The 18,285-nt window shown below is 48.1% G+C and overlaps 3 protein-coding genes across 3 annotated transcripts; 1 reads left to right on the top strand and 2 right to left on the bottom strand.

The window, feature by feature from the left end:
• Nucleotides 1-2,228: 2,228 nt before the first annotated feature.
• On the bottom strand, nucleotides 2,229-4,735 carry CFAP184 (cilia and flagella associated protein 184). Its single transcript, XM_068679852.1, has 2 exons — nucleotides 3,639-4,735; nucleotides 2,229-3,402 (listed from the first exon to the last, which is right to left on the bottom strand). Exons 1-2 carry the CDS (start codon nucleotides 4,689-4,691, stop codon nucleotides 2,857-2,859), a joined length of 1,599 nt encoding a protein of 532 aa, XP_068535953.1. The 5' UTR covers nucleotides 4,692-4,735; the 3' UTR covers nucleotides 2,229-2,856.
• Nucleotides 4,736-5,007: 272 nt separating this feature from the next.
• Nucleotides 5,008-10,766, top strand: TADA2B (transcriptional adaptor 2B). Its single transcript, XM_068679853.1, has 2 exons — nucleotides 5,008-5,308; nucleotides 6,128-10,766. The coding sequence occupies exons 1-2, from the start codon at nucleotides 5,039-5,041 to the stop codon at nucleotides 7,118-7,120; spliced, it is 1,263 nt and encodes a 420-aa protein (XP_068535954.1). The 5' UTR covers nucleotides 5,008-5,038; the 3' UTR covers nucleotides 7,121-10,766.
• A 1,446-nt stretch (nucleotides 10,767-12,212) lies between these two features.
• GRPEL1 (GrpE like 1, mitochondrial) lies at nucleotides 12,213-18,145 on the bottom strand. The gene is made up of 4 exons (XM_068679854.1): nucleotides 17,989-18,145; nucleotides 17,548-17,716; nucleotides 15,894-15,975; nucleotides 12,213-13,420 (listed from the first exon to the last, which is right to left on the bottom strand). Exons 1-4 carry the CDS (start codon nucleotides 18,051-18,053, stop codon nucleotides 13,074-13,076), a joined length of 663 nt encoding a protein of 220 aa, XP_068535955.1. The 5' UTR covers nucleotides 18,054-18,145; the 3' UTR covers nucleotides 12,213-13,073.
• Between the last annotated feature and the right edge of the window lie 140 nt (nucleotides 18,146-18,285).

The raw sequence follows: 18,285 nt of genomic DNA, 5'->3' as shown, positions 1-18,285 counted from the left end.
TTATCTGGAAAAGGGTTAAAACACCAGATAAAAACAGAACTTAGACACAAGCTGGGGAGAAACTACCTGTGCAACAAGACTGCAGGGGAACATAATCAAAGACTTGGCTGCCAATGTTAGAGTTTCCTCTGGGAAACGCCTCTCGCTGCCTCGTACTGAAGTATCTTCCTGTTGGATTTGCTGGATTAGAACATGACATCAAAATTGCCTTATGTGAGCCTATACCAACTTGAAACTGGTAGACATTTATATTAGATACATTACAGGAATTGCATAAAATTGTTTAAAACTAGGTTTTCTGACTTGTTTTCCCAGTGCTAATTCTAATCTGCCTGAAGACAGGTAATACTGAGATTAATAGATAAAATCTGATTTATCTTGGCTACTTCCTCAACAGATTGTCTTCCTATGTTTTCAGGAGGAAAACGGAGAAATCTTTGATCCTTACACCTTTGGGGTGCTTTGGAAGGCCAGCATAGCAGCAGGTTATCTCAGCAGCGCAGGACTAAGAAAAAACCCTGGAGGCAGTGTGAGGATTAATGTCTTAATAGTATGTTTCAGTAGAAATCCCATCTCAGGGACATGGAATATGCTGTCAACTTCATTTGCACCTTAAATTCCTGTCTTTTCCAGATCTCAAACGTGCAGCAATGAAGAGCACCCGAGCTGTACTTTCCTGCTCCTCACTCCCTTTACCTGTGTACGTTTGTTGCTTAATAACCTTTAGGAAGTTAAGAGATGGAAGGAAACCTTCTCTTAAGCCAAAAGCAGCAAGAAGTTTAAGAATTTCCCTGGCAGGAATTTGTAAGTAATAAGATAAGAGTTACTTCTCTTAGAGACGTGACTGGTAATCATCCAGTAGTATTTATGGAAGCAGTTTTACGGAACATTAAGAGGCTACTCAACCTGGGCAATAACCAGTCTTCTCAGCAGGAGAAAAGCCCCATTACCAAACATGAGGTTATGGTGAAGGGTCATGATTTATAATGTCTTTTTTTTCTTGATAAATGGCTGGCAGTTGCACTTGTGTCCTTTTACTATCCAGCAACAGATAGATACGCTGGCATTTTGTGAAAAGTTCCTAGTTGTGTATAGTCAGTCTTCATAAACAGGTTGTGAGCTACTAAGAGAGTACTTGACTTCTGTTTATGGAATAGTTCAGCAAAACTGTCAGGACCTTAGAAGAATATAACCAGATTGCTCGGCGTGACTGCACAAAGTAGGAAACCACTGATCTCTTTGAAGACTGCCATTTCTCAATGACAAAAAAGAACAAAAAAAAGTAAGTTTCAGTAGTGTAATAACCAATTATGTTCTGGCCTTTAACTAACTAGAAAGTTCAGAAAACCTAGTTCATTTAAAAGAGAAAGGAGTAAGTTGTTGGGAATGTCTTTACGTGCTTATCTACTTTTATCCCCTTGCAAGTGTATTCAGTGCCCTGTGTGCTTTGTGTAAACACGTATGCAACTTCGGGGCTGGGACCTGCAGCCTCAAGTAGAGCTTAGCAATGCTGGTCCCACAGGGTGTGATTCCAGCCTGTGGTGGGTGACCAAAAGACCCCTCCTCCTCTTTCCCACTGGGATGTAGCTGCTTTGCTGCAAAATTCACAGCCTTTGAAGACTCGTGTCTGGGCCTTCCATACCTAATTCTGACTAAAAAGATCTGGTCTGTCTAAGCAAAGTAGAAATGGATGGAAATGAGCAATTTGCTAGATTTAAGAATCAGGCAATAATTGGGCTGCCCATCAGCTGGTTGGTTGCAGCTCTTTCAGGAAGGAGAACGTACTCATCACAGCTCTGGCATTTTACTGGCCGAAGATGTTTCTGTATTCTCAACATCATCCCCTGCCTTAGTGAAAAACGATGCTGCCCTCGCAGCAGCAAGAGCTGCAGGATGCAGATAAGTCTTGTAGATGCTGTTTTTCATGTGTCTTGTGGGAATTTTAGGAATATGCCGTTTTGAAAACAGAAGCTGCTTCCTGAACTACAGCTGTGTGAGCTGTATACACATACGTGCGTGAACATTTCTCTTTCCCTCCTTTTTCTTCAGTCTTCTGGAATTCTGACACTACAGTTGAACAGTGCAGAGGGGACAAAAATGGTGATGGGTTCATGCTGCTCCATATCTTGTCCTACACCATGACATGTCACACACAAGGCTGAGGGTCCATAAAAGCTGAAAGACCAAGTAAAACAAATAATAAAAAAAAAAAAACACCAGAACTCTAGTTCTGAATAAGATTGATGTATATTTTTAAAGTAGTAAAAATTTCTTCTTGTACGCCACCAAGACAAACTTTGCAGCCAACTGTATTTACAGAATGGGTGAGGGATTTGGTGCTTCTGCAGTGTATTGGCTGTATGCGAGGCATGCTGGGTTTTCACAGTATGCTTCTCTGTTCAGTTCTTGGCCACATCTATGAAAAGTAACCCTTATAATTAATTATTTTTAATCCAGGACCTGCCTAGAAGGCAGGTAGGTTTAGCTTACAGATGCAGTTCATACCAAAGTGTAAGAACCATAGTGGGGCGTGGTAGAAGCAGGGTTTGAATCAGAGTGCGGTGAGTGCTCTGCTTAAACAATATTGCCATGGCCTTACAGGACCAAGCACAGGTGATTTCCCAGAAGTGTAGGCTTTGGACTGGTTTTCTTTTTAAAAAATAAGTGAATAGGTATATGGTGTCACTCAGAAACGAGTACTATAATCACTTACTACCAAGTATTGATGTCATTTAGAAAAGTCTTTTTCAGGAGTACATGTGTAATATCTTCCCTAGGATTTACCAAAAAGAAGCATGTTAAAAACGAGAACTACAGAGAACTCCTTGGCGTATATCTTTTCCATGCTTTCTTTGCCTAAAAAGGTAGAACTGAATTGGCTTCCCTGACTTTTTTCCTAATTTCCCTACGTGTAAGGATCAGGCCAGTGTGGTGACGTTTCAGGGTTTCCAGCTGCTGACGTAACAACTCCAGAGTGTCCACCTTCTCCTCAAAGTCCCGAAGCAGCACCTCATTTCCAACCAGCCCACGTTTCTGCTGCAGTTTCAGGGTATTTGCCCGCAGCCTGTCCCTGGCCTGTTTCTTTCTGGTGAGGAAGTCTCTCTTCTGTGACAAAAGGATGTCAATGTCCATCAGTTTGGCTTCTCTGACCTGGTTCTCAGCCTCCACAAACCGTAGTTTCTCCCTGTAATGGCTGAGAATGTGCACTGCCGTGGATACCTGCGCTTTGAGCTTCAGAATTTCACCACAGAGGTCATCAAACTTTTCGACGAGCTTCTGATTCTCTTTCTTCATGTACGCCAAGTCTGCGAAACTCTGGCCTTTTAACAGCTCTCCTTGGGCTTTCAAGACCGCTTCAAGGCTTTGGATTTCAAGCTTCACCTTGACGTTTTCTACGCGGACCTGGAGGGGCAGAAATGAAAGAATGATTTAACTTAATCCTCGTCTTGCTGTGGTAGAAGTGCTTGGGGTTAAAGTCGGTAGTGACCAGAGGAAAGCTTCAAGGCAAGATTTTATGATTCTGCGTTGCCCCCGGAAGGCAGTGCCCTAGGTTTAAGAGGACAACCCCGTCCTTTTTGGAAACTTGAACAGCCCAGGGGTGCCCAGGGGTACCCAAACTCTGGGTGAACTCTCCTCACCTCCCTCACTGCTCTCTCCTTGACCTGCTCCTTGGCCAGCACGCCGTCCACCACCTGCACAGCCGCCGCACGGCCGCCCAGCCTGTTGCCGAGTGCTCGGAGGGCCAGGGCCTTTTTGTGGTGCTGGAAAGCCTCCCACTGCTCCTCAGCCCGAGCCTCGCTCTGCTGGCACGTCCCGCTGCGGGCTCTCACCCGCTGCTCGCAGGCGGCCTGGGCCCGCTGCCGCACCTCCCGCAGCTCCCTCAGCTCCCGCAGCCGCTCCCCGTAGACCGGCGCCTGCCGCCCGCCTCCTCCCCCCGCCGCCGGCCTCTCTCCCTTCCGCAGCCTCAGCAGCTCTCCCAGCCGCAGCTGCAGCAGGGCGCCCGCCGGCCGCAGCCGCTCCCGCTCGCTCGCCAGCCCGCGGTGCTCCTCCAGCAGCGCCGCCCGCTCCCGCTGCTCCTCCGCCGGGTCTCCGCCTTCCTCCTCCTCCTCCTCCTCCTCCTCCTCCTCCTCCTCCGAGGGTCCCGGCGCGGCCCCGCTGGCTCCGGGGGCGGGCGGCTCCGCGGCCGCAGCGGGACCTGAAGGCTCTGCCGGCACCTCGGGGGCGGGCTCCGGGACCGGCCCCGGCGGCTCCTCGGGTCCCGGCTCCGGAGGCTCCGTGGGTCCCGGCTCCGTGGGTCCTGGCTCTTCGGGTCCCGGCCCCTTTAGCCCCGGCCCCGGCGGTTCCTCTGGCCCCGGCTCCTCCAGTCCCGGCTCCTCTGGTCCCGGCTCCGGCGGCTCCCCGGGTCCTGGCCCCTCGGGTCCTGCTCCTCCGGGTCCTGGCGGCTCCTCGGGTCCCGGCTCCCCCAGCTCCGTCCCCGGCGGCTCCTCGGGCCCTGGCCCCCCGGGTCCTGCCTCCTCAGGTCCCGGGCCCGGCCCCTCCGCTCCTGCCTCGCCGGGTCCCGGCTCCCCCAGTTCCAGCCCCGGCGGCTCCTCGGGCACCGGCTCCTCTACTCTCGGCTCCTCCGCTCCCGGCCCCTCCGCTCCTGCCCCGCTGTCTCCCGGCGCGTCCCCGTGCCCCGTCCCCGCCGCCATGCCGGCCTCCCCCTGGCTTCCCCCGTCGCTATGGCAACGCCTTCAGCGCCCCTCCCTTCACCCCTTACCCCCGAAGCCCCGCCCCTTTCCTTTACCAACCACTCAGCAGCGGGGTCGCTCGGCGCCCCCTCTCCGATTGGCCTCCGCGCGGGCGGTCGCCTTCCCCTCCGCCAATGGGCGCCGGCCTCTCTCCTTACCCCCGCTGCCCTTAGCGGTGGGAGAGCCCCTCCGCGATTGGCTGCGGCGCGGGGCGGGGCGGGGCGAGGCGCGCGCGCGGCTGGGCGGGGGGAGAAGGAGGAGGAGGAGGAGGAGGAGGAGGAGGAAGGCGGGGGGGAGGGGGGGGTAAGATGGCGGAGCTGGGCAAGAAGTACTGCGTGTACTGCCTGGCCGAGGTGAGCTCCCTGCGCTTCCGCTGCACCGAGTGCGCCGACATCGAGCTGTGCCCCGAGTGCTTCGCCGCCGGCGCCGAGATCGGGCCGCACCGGCGATGGCACGGCTACCAGCTGGTGGACGGCGGCCGCTTCACGCTGTGGGGCGCCGAGGCGGAGGGCGGCTGGAGCAGCCGCGAGGAGCAGCTGCTGCTGGACGCCATCGAGCAGTTCGGCTTCGGGAACTGGGTAAGGGCACGGCCGGCCCCGGGCAGGCCGCGCTCGGCCCCGCGCCCGCCTCAGGGGGTGGCTGAGGGGCGGGTAACGGGCGGGGGGGGCGGCCTCGGGGGCAGCGGGTGGGCGCTGAGGTGGCTTGTGCGGGGGGTGGGGGGGTCACCGGCACTGGGGGTGTTCGGGGAGGGGCTGGGTGTGGTGCCTGGGGACGTGGTGGGGGGGGGGGGTGGACCAGGTGGTCCTGGGGGGTGATTCCAACCTTCACCATCCCATAACTTCGTGATTCTGTGACGCTTTTTGAAACTCTTAAGGGCTATGATAACTGGCTCATCTAATAACAAACTAATTACAAAAATGCCGTGTGTCTTATTTCTGTATTGCTCTGAAAGTACTCTGGGTGCGCTATAAACGAACAGCCCCCAACGAGGCAGTGGGCTCAGCACTCACAGGGACCTTGCAGGCACTGCGTGGTGGCAGCAAGGCGACTTCCCAGGAGAGCAGCGGATGCCCAGCAGTTACCACACGGATCCAGAGCCCGGGCAGTGCTCCTCTAACCAGAGGCAGACCCGAGGCAGCTTCTCGTGCTGATGTTCGTTGTGGCCTCACATGTTCCTGATACTTGTGTCGTTGCTTGCGTGCCCTTGTGCACTTGTAAATGCTTTCCTGGACCTAAAGTACTCACCTGGACCTAAACACGTGGCAGCGTGTCTCATTTCAGTACTGCCACAACAGTCAGGGTATTGAGGGTTGGTTTTCTAGGGATGGGGAAGGAGTGCGTGTTATACCCGGGGTGTAACAGGAATCACATCACTGCTCCTCCTCGTTTCCCTGCAGGAGGACATGGCTGCGCACGTGGGAGCCTCCCGCACGCCGCAGGAGGTGATGGAACACTACGTCAGCATGTACATCCACGGCAACCTGGGCAAGGCCTGCATCCCCGACACGATCCCCAACCGGGTGACGGACCACACGTGCCCGAGCGGCGGCCCGCTTTCTCCGAGCTTGACAACGCCACTCCCACCGCTGGATATTTCGGTGGCCGAGCAGCAGCAGCTGGGCTACATGCCGCTTCGGGACGACTACGAGATCGAGTACGATCAGGATGCCGAGACTCTGATCAGCGGCCTCTCGGTGAACTATGACGACGACGACGTGGAAATAGAGCTCAAACGAGCCCACGTAGACATGTACGTGAGGAAACTCAAGGAGAGGCAGCGGCGGAAGAACATTGCACGAGACTATAACTTGGTGCCCGCCTTCCTGGGGAAGGATAAAAAGGACAAGGAGAAAACGCCCAAACGAAAGATCACAAAGGAAGAGAAGGAGCTGAGGCTGAAGCTGAGGCCCCTGTACCAGTTCATGTCCTGTAAGGAGTTTGAGGACTTCTTTGAGAACATGCACAAGGAGAGAATACTTCGAGCGAAGATTCGGGAGCTGCAGCGGTATCGCCGCAATGGAATCACCAAAATGGAGGAGTCGGCAGAGTACGAGGCAGCCAGGCACAAACGGGAAAAGAGGAAGGAGAACAAAAACATAGCCAGTTCCAAGAGGGGGAAGGAAGATGGTAAAGAAGGTGAATTTGCTGCCATTGAAAACCTGCCTGGCTTTGAACTCTTATCGGACAGGGAAAAAGTGCTCTGCAGCTCTCTAAACTTGAGTCCTGCACGTTACGTGACTGTGAAAACCATCATCATTAAAGACCATCTTCAAAAAAGACAAGGAATCCCTTCAAAGAGCCGCCTTCCCAGTTACTTAGATAAGGTACTGAAGAAAAGGATTTTAAACTTTCTAACAGAAAGCGGTTGGATATCCCGAGATGCTTCATGAAACTCTTCCGAGAAATCGCGTCAGAGGCCCCATTGCAGCCTCAAGGACTCCGTTATTTTTTTCCTGCCCTCCCCAAAGATACAGAAATTTTCTCATTCAAAACAGGCAAAAAAAAAAAAAGGCAAAAAAAATCCATAATGTTCATGGTCCATTGTTCAAGTAGACTTTTGCTTTGGATCATGAGAAATGCTTACTCGTGACACTTCTCAGTTAGATTTCGTTACTCGTTAGAGTGCTTTGCTTTGGGTACATCGTTAGGACAGATCTCTTCCGTGGGAGCTTACTCGAGTCCAATGGTCCCAGGGTAGACCTGTTACTGTTGGACAAACGAGTGTCAGTGTAGCCCTTGCTTTTTTATTTTTTTTTGAAGGTGGGAGATGGTTTCCAGCAAACAAAATTGTTTTCTCCCCGTTGTTTTTGGCATAATGCTGGCAGCAAAGCGGAACTTAGGAAAGTCCTGGGCTCTCAGGCACGGTGAGCAGGGATCTGTGTGGCCGCTGCTAAGCTGTCAGAGTGTTCTCCTTAGTAACTACACCGGGGTGGTGGGACGGGGGGCGAGAGGCTCTGCAGGGATGAGTCGTGCTGGGGGGCGGGAAGGAAGGACGACGGTAGGTGAGGTGCCTTTGGGTGCTTGTGCTGTGAGAAGGGTTGTGGGGGAGCTGCCTTTGCACCCGGCTGCTCTGGCTGTAGGTTTGGTGTGAATTGTTGCCGAAACACCCCGCGGAGAGCTTCAGTGTTATGTAGCAAAGCTGCAGGAGTGCGAGGCAGCTGTGGTGGTGCTCTGCTCTGGGGTCAGCGCTGCTGCAAAGTGTTGGGTTCTGGCCAGGAAGGTGGTGCAGGTGAGCATGCAGGTAACTGGCTCACAGCTTTTGGGAGCCTCAGGCAGCAAAAATCACTGTTAGCTCCTGCTGGGGGAGCCTCCTCCTTTGGTGCCTGGGGTTTCTGAGCACAGGTGGGCTGAGGATACGTAGCTGCCTCCTGAATTTGGTCAGGAGCTACCTTCTCAAGCTCCTAGTGACCCCCGAGATTGTTTTTTAGAAACAAAACTAAGTGATTTAGATCAAAACGCACAGCTGCTGTGCTCCTGAAGCACAGAAGTGTAACTCAAGCCATTCCTGGCTTCTCATTGCACACACTGTGAAATGCATTGGGCTAAACGTGCTGAGGTTGAAACCGTCAATGTGCGGCTGGCAGAGCGGTGGTGTCAGCGTGCTGCAGAGGTAGCAGCGTGCTCGGCAGGGCGCTGTGAGCTGTCAGAGGGCTGCAGAGCGAGCCGGGTGCCGGCAGCAGGCGCGAACTTGCAGCGTAGCAGAGCGCAGGGCGGCACCGCCTGAGCCGCAGCAGTATGTCAGCAATATGTGCCGAGTAAAGGAGCGATGTTGAAGGATGACTAGGAAAGGATTCTTAGCCTCACTTAATTCTTAAGGTCCTGTGCTGGCATTTACCCAAATGAATAATTAAAAAAAAAAAAAAAAACAAGTTGATGCTGTCCAGAGCAGGAAGTGGTGACGGAGAGGCCAGCTGGGCAGCTCTTCTGGAGTGCGATGTGCCAAAAAATGGAACCTGACAGAGTTCAGAACAAATGCACACACTGGAAATGCAATCTTGTGTGGCTACCTTGGGCTGTAGTCAGTGAGGATATCGTGAAACCTTAGAACCAGTATTAATGCTGCACCTTGCCAGAGGCACGCTGACCAGAAAGGGTCTTCAGTTAGCAGAGCCAGCAGCGTGAAGGCAGCGTTAGCAGGGGGTTCAGAGCAGAGGGTACAGATACAAAGCCAGCATTTCCAAGGAGAAACACAAAACCAAACTCTAGTGCCTTTTTCTTTTGAGCTTGTTATATTCTGTCCCTTGGAAAAGGAAAGGGCTATGTCCTCTCTGATGTCACTTCTTGTTTGGCTCACCTGTGGGCTCCCTGAGGCAGACCCGTGGCAGGGGTGTAACTGCCTGCGCGTGCCGAGCAGCTTCACCAACACGCGCGTACAAAGAGCACACAAGCCAAGTTCAGAAGGTGTAAACCAAGATTTCCTCTGGCCTACTCCCGTGGAAAGGAAGGAATCCTTTCTAGGACTGTAGTTATGCAATGTGGTTCTTCCCGCACCCCGTTTCCCAGCTGCCATAACACTGGTGGTGGTTGGGAGCCTCAGCTCTGTGTGGCTGGGAGCTTAAAAGAATTGTGGGTCTTCTGATTTTTTTTTTTCTCAAATATAACTTTTATATTTCTATAGTGCTTCGGCACACCTAAGTCTAACTGAAGCAATAGCCTGATGCCAATCTGAACAATAACTTAAAAAACAAAAAACCTAGGCACCAATGAGTCATTTAAATGCTGTAGAAATTAATTCTGTGCTTACACTTTGCTTAATTCCTCAGCCCCTCCAAAATGTTTCTTTGGTGCTAGACGTAACTTATTGAACATCAGAATGAATGTAAAATAAAAGTATTTTTAATGTATGAAATATGGATATCAATATTTATTTTATACTTGCAAGCAAATTCAAGGTGGTAAATGTTTGCTTTAGCAAATGCTGCTCCCTTGGAAAGGGCTTCCCTAGAAGCAATGTCTCAGTGTCAGCTGTGCTTTTAATTTTAAAGGTGACTTGCACTAGAGGATGCTGCTGTTCCATATTTTCACGTGGAACCGATTTAGCCTAAGCATTCCTTCGTTATGAGCTGCTGTTTTGTTTTCTTCAGTTGAGATGCAGTTATCTTAATCCAGCAATTGACTCGAGCTCTGCTGCTTCTCTTGTGTGGTGAAGGGGCTGAGAACAACCACGGCAAACGCTCTTCAGCTTGTCTCTTGTGTTTATCAGGAAGCCTTTCCTGTAGTGTACAAATACTCCAGGCTTCGTGTGGCTAATGAAAAGGTGTTTGATATGCTTACCTCTGGACTATTTTCCTGACTAAAAAATTTCCTAATGCTAATACCTGCCTAACAGCATTGATGTAAGGCAATGAAAAAGTGCCAGTCCATCAGCTGTTCAGAACAGCAGTCTTCTGCTACTGGTCAAGGCAGCAGTAATTGTTTGGCTGCTGGTCACTTATTTCCATCAGTCCAGTGATGCTTTACAGCACTATTTGCTCACTAATGAAGGAGCAGTAACCTCTGTGCTCTGTGTGCGACCCAGCCCAAAGGGCTCGTTAGGCAGTGTGCTGGATGCAGACCTCCTGCCCTATATCCTGCCCGGTCCCAGCAAGCACTAAGAACTCCACAAGTGGGTTTGCACCAGTCTTGGACCACAAACAGCCTCGTTAATCACACAACCTAAGCACTCTGCCATTATTCTCTTGTGTGGTGGCTGCATCAAATTTCTTTGCGACTGTAACTGACTTCCTTAGCCTTTTGGTTTCCTATTCTTTCTTGCAAAATGTTTTTTGCATGTGCCCCGGTTGCTCTTAAGCGATGATGAATTAAAATACTGTGAAGGAAGGCACCTGGTGAGCACTTTAAGTTCATCAGCTGCTTCCTTAAAGGGAATGTTGCACTCATTTGAGTGGTGTACTGGTGTCGCTGTGCCAGACACACAAATGCCTGTGCTGAAATCATGTAAAACCTAACTGATGTTGTGCGCACTCAGCATTTTACTAGGTTTTTGCATTGTATATTGGTAAATAAACTTGTATTAAAATTTCTTTCCATCATTGATTTCATGGCAATGTAGCTTGTATTGCAATGATGAAAATCACTAAAACTTTCCCAGCTGTAAATAGAGATGCTTTTAGCTAAATGGTGGTGGGCAGAGAAATGATCTTGCTCAAATCAGCTGAGCCAGAGGTAGTGGCACTGGCAGCTTTGTGAACTGCTCTTATGCTTGAGCTTCAGAACCACCTGGGCTTTGGTTTCTTCAGTGCCTCCAACCTGTATGCTGCTGTACAGCGGTGGTCTGAGCTCTTGCTAAAGGTTCTCCTTACTGACAGCCTCTCGGAAGGGGCAGGCTGAGGGAAAGGAACAAGTCAGCTCAGCTGCTATTAAAGATACGAGTTTGAGTCTTGTGCTGAACCTTTACCAGTAAGTTGTGTTCAACTATACCTTGAATTAAGTAATGTAGGCAAAAAAAGACATTAAGAGGTGCTGGAGCTCACTGACAAGATCTTGATTTGCTGGGGAAGAACCTGGTCCTTTGCCTTAATTGTCCTGCTGGAAGAATCTGCACTGAAGAAGTTAAATTTAGTTTAGGTAAGAGTGGGTTTTGTTTGCTTTTAAAAAGGTACAGAAGTTAATGCTGGTCCTTTAAGGGCATGTCACAGCTGAACACAGGTTCCATCCTCCATCCCACTTCACACAGCCACAGCTGGGAGGAAGTTACTACCAAATTCACTTCGGCTGTTTGGAATCCCTTTCTCCTGTAGTTTTATATGTAATCTTTGCCTTTTCATCTCTGTTCTTGATTAGTTTAAGAAGTTAACACTCAAGCTGTCTTCACAGTCACCAAAAATTATTCTCCCTCCCCTATCCAGTCAAAGCATTGATTTTGTTAGTTGAGAAAGACTTGAAAAGTTGGTAAGTGAATTCCCAAGCGTGATTAACCCCAAAACAGCTGTATGCACTTTGGCTGTTCCTAGTTGCCTGTCTGGTTCTCATGAGGCAAACCAGTACTGGAAAAAATCTTAAATAATCACTTCTCACTATGAATAGGTGTAGTGTTCGGTGAACTGTTGGCAACTCTGCACCTGAATTTTAAAAAATAAAAAAATACTAGAGCCTTAAACTAAGAAGCTCCTTAATCCGAGACAGCCAGAAGCGAAGGTGAAAAATTCAGAAGTACTTACTGTTTGTTTACCAGGTCCTAAATAAGGTGCGTAACTTTGATGTTTGTCTTGTGTGTTAAACACCTGGACTTTGAAGCTCTAAGAGGACAGACACTTTGTCAGCTCTGTGATTTGCCAAGTCCCATCCACTCCGATCCAGGTGACCAGACAGATGCAGAACAAAGCACTCTGTTAATCACTGTATTGTATTTTAGGCTGATTCTGCACAACTGGGAGCAGCAGGTAGAATTAAATGTGGCAAGAGCTGCATGTGGGCAAAGTTCTGTTGCAGCCTAAGACCCAAGATGAATAAATGAAAGAAATGGAGATGAAACCATTCACATTTGTGTTTGAGCCACTTACATGCAATTATTTATGTAATTCTAAAATATAGTAGGTACCAAACTCTCGGCTATTCACTTCTATAGGTATTCTATATAGGTATATTTCAGCAGGGTTTTACCTACAGTTTGCATAACAAACTGATTATAGAGCTTGGAAGTTACAGGACTATCAAAATTGTTTAAACCAATTTATACAATATTAAATTAAAAATCCAGAGATAGGATAAGTTCTATTGGTTCTTCAATGCCATACAAGTATTAGATGGTTTTCGTGAGTCAACTTTACTGGAGAACTAATAGGGTGGAACAGTTACAAAGCATGTCTGCTCTCCACTGCCTTTTATTTACAGGTCAGAAGTCACAAAGGTTTCAGTTTCAGATGTAGAGAGACTATTTCTGAATCAGCATTCTTAAAAAAAAAAAAACACAAAAAAACATATCCATCAGCACGCAAAAGCTGATGGATACTTGCAGAGAACTGGTCTTCTGTTTTACCTCACCTGCTTCTGCAACATTAGGTTCTAAAACCCAAAAGGAACTCTGAACCGTTGTGTGGACTTGCAATCTACGCGGTGATAAACGTGAGATTGCAAGGTTCTTGTGAGCATTTACTTCCTTTCAGTGTAACACACTGTCAGAAGCCATGGTTGTAGTAACTATTCAAAGAGAGCCTAAAGAACACCCATGTTGAAGGCCACTAAGCAACAGAAATTCATTGTTTGCTTCACTTTGACTGGGAGACCTCAACGGATTCATTGAAACCTCTTGTGGGACAGGGGAATAAGGGAAGCATGATGTAAGAGAAAAACCATCCAGCTGTTTAATAATTGTATGGCATTTTCAATTCTCTGATTAAGCAGCTAAGCGTCTTTCACAACACCCACCAAGGCCGGCCGCAGCGTACGCCCGTGCAGCTTATAGCCAATCTTGGATACTAGTGCGATAGTGCCCGGCTCCTTCCCCTCCATGGGAGCGTGGAACAGCGCCTCGTGTTCGTAGGGATCGAACTTGGCTCCGACAGGATTCAGTCTGAGCAGGCCATGTTTTTTGAACACTTTCTGAATCTGTACTTCTGTCATGACAAGACCTTCATACAAGCTCTTCAGGTGAGGATTTTCATCCTTAATTTCTTCTTTTGGAACACTTTCTGTTGCTTTCTCCAAAATGTCTGCAACTTCTAGTAAGTCCTTACAGAAGCTCTGAATCCCTAAAAAGAAACAGAAGGGGAAGGAACAGGATTAGTCTGGTGAGGGAAGCAAGCATTAAAAAGCCAAACAACAAAACCAAAGCACAAACCAAACACTATGCACTAACCTGTAACCTTTTAGGTTTTTGAGAAGGCGTAACATAGTATACATTTGGGATTAAGAAGTCCTTCCTGGTTTTGCCTGATGACACAGAACTATTACAGATTCAATAAAATTCACACCCCACTTCTAGTTATAAGTAGAAAGTATCTCAACTCATACTTGGAAGAGCTGAAGCTGGTGAGCTGACTTTAACAGTTAGCTGTTAATTAATATTAACAGAAGTTACCAAAACCTTCAGATGGCTTCAAGGCATTCCCTCGTGTTAAGGAACGTATCTTTTGTCTCTTCCATTGTGGGATTCACCTCAAGTCCAAAGCATTACATTGCCCTACTCCTCCCCTTTAATCTGAAGCACTAAAAATATCTGCAGAAGAAAAAGCTTGTAGTCAGACTGATGAGGGCTCTGAAGAGTTGAACAGGCATTCTTCAATGAAGGAACTCCCATCTCTTCCCTCCCACTACAAGCCACTTTTACGGTGTGTCAGAAGCTGAGCTTCACAAGGAGTGAGTAATTCCTAAACTAACAGCAGCCTGTGTCCTGAAGTTGATCTCTGGCTCACTCTAGAGGAATCCAGATTAATCTCCCTTCAGGTAAATTGTCTCAAGCAATCACGAAAGACCAACACAACTTAGTCGAATAACATTTCTATGCAGAAGTAAGACAATGACAAAGTACACTGCATTCTGGTAGCCTTGATCATTTAGTCTTTTAATCACTCAGCCTTTTTAATTCTTCCTCCCCACCCCTTACCAAGAAGGGATTGCAGCATTACCAGAGAACAAGTCTTTGGTTTAAACAAAATGAACTACAGAAGCACCTTGCAAAATCTACAGGGATCAACTAGTTCTCAGGAAAAAGTCACTTTAATAACTGCACAACTCTTTAGAGAGCTGTAACTAAAAGCATCCAATTAGTTCCAAAAATATTAACACATGAATCAAAACTTTAAATTTAGCCTGAAACTACGGTAAGGGCTTAAGTGTCTAAAGCACCTATTAACAAGTTGACTAGTGATCTGGATCAAACCTAACCAGACTCTTCAAGAAGTTTCTTGTTTTGCTGTTTGTTTAAATGATCTCTCTAGGTATCTGTGACTGCATCTCTGTGGATTTACGCAAGTCTCAAAGAAGAGTTTCTCTTCTCTAACAGAAAGAGCAATCCTGTATGAATGATGAAACTTATAATCATGCAGATTATCTTTAATTTACTTTTCATGAGAAGTTGCATTTGAGTATTTATTTCTATGATAGCATCTCTGGGCTCAGCTATGACTCAAGGCCCTTCTGCAATACGCAGCACATCAGTGAAACAGCGCTTACTGAAAAAGAATTTCAGGATGAAGCATTCAAACATCCATAAAAATTGTACAATGCCATGCAATTGAGTGATTTTTTTTTAAAAAACATGCACATTCACTGGAACAGGCTCCCCAGGGAAGTGGTCACTGCACCGAGCCTGTCTGAATTTAAGAAGAGATTGGACTGTGCACTTAGTCACATGGTCTGAACTTTTGGGTAGACCTGTGCGGTGTCAAGAGTTGGACTTGATGATCCTTAAGGGTCCCTTCCAACTCAGGATATTCTATGATTCTATGATTAACTAAAAATCCTGTATGCAGAAATTGAAACTTTTGCATTCAGAATAAAACTATACAGCTGGCAAAGGAGGGTAACTAATTTTTCAAATTGGAGCGACGGTCAAACACTTAGATGACATAGCACTCTTCTACAGTTTTTGCACAGCTCTGTAAAACAGAAATTGTTTTGGAACGTCAGAAAGCTCTATCAGATGTCAGCAGCTCTTGAAGAAAGGTACATTTCTAGCACGCCTCAAAACCAGCAATTGGACATTCCTAGCAGTGTTCTACCTGTATCTGAAAGCTGTGGCCTTCAGCAGAACAGGAATGTTATTCGAATATAAAAGGTAAAACAAACAAGAATAACGATAACAACAAAACAAGGGAAAAGATAAAAGCAAGCTAGTATTCCATGCTCTTGGTTGTTTTTTTGCACTCTGTTTTGAGACCAAGCATGTGAAAAAGGCAAACGTCAGGCTGCAAACCTTACTAAAGAAAAATGTGCCAATGCAATACAGGTAGGAAATCACGTCAAATTTAAAGAAAAATTCAAATTGTTGACTACAGCTTGCTCAGTCTTGCCCTTGTCTAGAGTAAGATGATTACAATTCTGATACAAAGCAAGGAACCATTTAAACCTCTGTCCCTCTAATACATCTTCTTTAAACCCAGTGCCCAGAATAACTGTAAAGTAGAACTTGTCAAAGCTTCTGGACAGTCAACTCAATTGTTCAGGCTTTGCACTTTATCTTGTTATTCCTGTGTCTTATACACAAAAAGAGCCTTCACTGACCGTATAACTTTGCCTCTTCTACTAGTTTCTGGCTTCTTTGCCTCACGTTTTCTGCATCTGCCAAGGCGCGCTTGTACTTGTCCTGAAGAAGAAAAACAAGTTAGAGAAGAGGTTTCATTCCAAGCGGTTGAGTAGTTGACAATGATTCAAAACTGCAAAGTCAGTATAAAACAACTCTTTTTTTAAAAACAGTTACATTGCCTGAATCCTCTGTCTTAGAGTAATCTGAAGACAATATGGCAATTATCACAGCATCCCTCTTACAAAGGCAAACGTTTGCTTCGTGTCAGTGCAGACAGAAGTGAGGGAGAGAAAGTAAGACTTCCAGACTCAGCGTTTGTTAACTGCTTAGCTGGAAAAACAAACAAACAAAAACAAACGCTATGAAGTGTTAAGGCATGAAATTTTCTGAATTGAAGACTTCTGTTTTTTTTGGTAAGTGTTCACAGAAAGCCTTCATAAGCAATAAGGTATTCTGACACCGTAGCAAACAAGATTCAACCCAAGCATTACTTTCAAACTATCTCTTCCCTCTACATACATACCACAGGGTGTCCTCCAAGTTTTTCAAACCTTACAAACTACAAACCCTAACTCTGTTTATCAGGTTAAGCTTAGGTGTGTTCCTAGCAAGGTGTCCATGCAGTAAATGTATTTATAACTAAATTCTATAAGCTTTGACATTTGAGGTTGGGTGCTCTATGATCTAAACCAGAACTCCACACTGGGCTTTCACACTCAGGAAGCTTAACTTTCATGTGCATGTGAAGAATTGCAAGACTGATGAAAAACAGTCAACAAGTTGACTGAAGAGACACCTTAAGTAGCCAATAGCAAATACTGTCAACAGAAGCATTAAAAGATGTCTCTGTTTTGTCTTTCAGTGCTTTGGTAAGGGCAGCAGAAAGGAATCTCAGTGCACATGACGTACAGGCACTGCTTTAACAGAAGGTTCTGGGCTACCTCTTCAGGTGCCACATGTTCTAGAAAGATGTTTTACTTAAAGCACTCATCCAGAAAAGCAATGCCTTTATTTAACCCACATCTGCCACCTCTCAGGGCATTCTTCACTCTCTGCTAAGTCATGCACAAGATGGAATGCAAGATGCTTTAGGCTAGAGAGAACGAACATGACAGGCCAGTCTTGTGTTTAAAGATATCTCTAGAAGAGATGGGTTGAAACTCTCACTTCAAAAGCATGTAATAAGTACAGTATTATACAAAAGCTAAGAATCATTAACTTTAACCTTTGGAAAAATCAGCAGCTGTTTTCAGGAAGTCTAGAAGAATACACACCTCAAAAGCATTCTAGCCCTTAAATGAGCTTCCAAAAACTATTTTTCCACTGAGCAAAAATCTCAGTGTAATGAAATCAGTGAAACCCAGTAACAAATTTCCAGCCTAGCAGAGGTCCAGTTATATCCAGAAATCAGAATGAAACTGCCCACAGTCATTTTGGACCAGGAAGGGCTACACGTAAAGTCTCGCAGCGTATCTAAGCTTATGTTTAAGGAACTCACTGAATTACAGCTTCATTACATCAGCTGCACCGCAGTCACGTTACCGCGAGCAGACTGAGCACTGAGAACCTGTCACCGAGATGTGAGGCATGCAATTTGGGAGGGAGGCAGAGCGACCGCCACAGGGCACTCACGGTGACTTCCTTCAGCTGCTCCTCCAGCCTGGCCTTCTCCTCGCCCAGCACCTTCTCGGCGGGGCTGGCTTCGGCCTTCTGCTCGCCGGGGCTCTGGCTCTGCTCCTCCTCCACATTCTGCCCGGGGTTTTTCTGCTGCGTCGCCACACAGAGCAGTCGCGGAGACGTCCTGGGACGAAAAAAGAGGAGAATAACGTTAATGGGGTGCCTTTTTTTGTAAGGGATCAGCGCTTTTTGGACATTTCACCTCCCCAGCGGGGCGTTTCGCCTCACAAACCGATCCCCCCATGGCCCTCACACGCCAGGCCGGCCCCGGGGCGCTGGCTCAAGGCTCGCTGTCGCTTCCCAGCCTCGTTTAACCCGGCCCGGGACTGGGGGAGCCCGGCCCGGCCCCGCCGTCCCGGCTCGGCCCCGATCGCGGCCCCGGCCCCGCTCCCTCACCTCAGCGCCCAGCCCAGCAGCGGGGAGCGCGAGCGCAGCGCGCCCCGGGCCGCCACCGCCGCCATGGCTCCTGCCTTGCCCGGCCGCCGCCAATCAGCGAGCTGAGGGGCCGTGAGGGACGCGGCCGACAGCCAATCCGCGAGGGGGATGAGGGCGTCAGGCCATAGGGAGGGAGGGGGAGGGAGGGCAGGGGGCGGGACTTGCAGCTCTTCCGGGCAGCCTGTGGTGGGAGGCGGGCGGCGGCCATTTTGTGTGGGGAGGGAGGCGGGGGCGGACAGGAGGGGGCGGCTCTGCGGC

The sequence above is a fragment of the Anas acuta genome, chromosome 4 (genome assembly GCF_963932015.1).
Source record: "Anas acuta chromosome 4, bAnaAcu1.1, whole genome shotgun sequence".
NCBI lineage: Eukaryota > Metazoa > Chordata > Aves > Anseriformes > Anatidae > Anas > Anas acuta.
Note: the sequence above shows the minus strand (reverse complement) of the source record. Positions and strands in the feature narration are given on the sequence as shown.

What these genes read in the sequence shown, in the direction of transcription:
- GRPEL1 (XM_068679854.1), bottom strand. Translation starts at nt 18,053, where the DNA reads ATGGCGGCGGTGGCGGCCCGGGGCGCGCTGCGCTCGCGCTCCCCGCTG. An exon ending in CTGCTGGGCTGGGCGCTGAG is followed by an intron (nt 17,717 to 17,988) that starts GTGAGGGAGCGG and finishes TTTTCGTCCCAG; the next exon opens with GACGTCTCCGCGACTGCTCT. An exon ending in AGAAGAGGCAAAGTTATACG is followed by an intron (nt 13,421 to 15,893) that starts GTCAGTGAAGGC and finishes GTTTCTTTTTAG; the next exon opens with GGATTCAGAGCTTCTGTAAG.
- TADA2B (XM_068679853.1), top strand. Translation starts at nt 5,039, where the DNA reads ATGGCGGAGCTGGGCAAGAAGTACTGCGTGTACTGCCTGGCCGAGGTG. An exon ending in AGTTCGGCTTCGGGAACTGG is followed by an intron (nt 5,309 to 6,127) that starts GTAAGGGCACGG and finishes GTTTCCCTGCAG; the next exon opens with GAGGACATGGCTGCGCACGT.
- CFAP184 (XM_068679852.1), bottom strand. Translation starts at nt 4,691, where the DNA reads ATGGCGGCGGGGACGGGGCACGGGGACGCGCCGGGAGACAGCGGGGCA. An exon ending in AGGAGAGAGCAGTGAGGGAG is followed by an intron (nt 3,403 to 3,638) that starts GTGAGGAGAGTT and finishes CTGCCCCTCCAG; the next exon opens with GTCCGCGTAGAAAACGTCAA.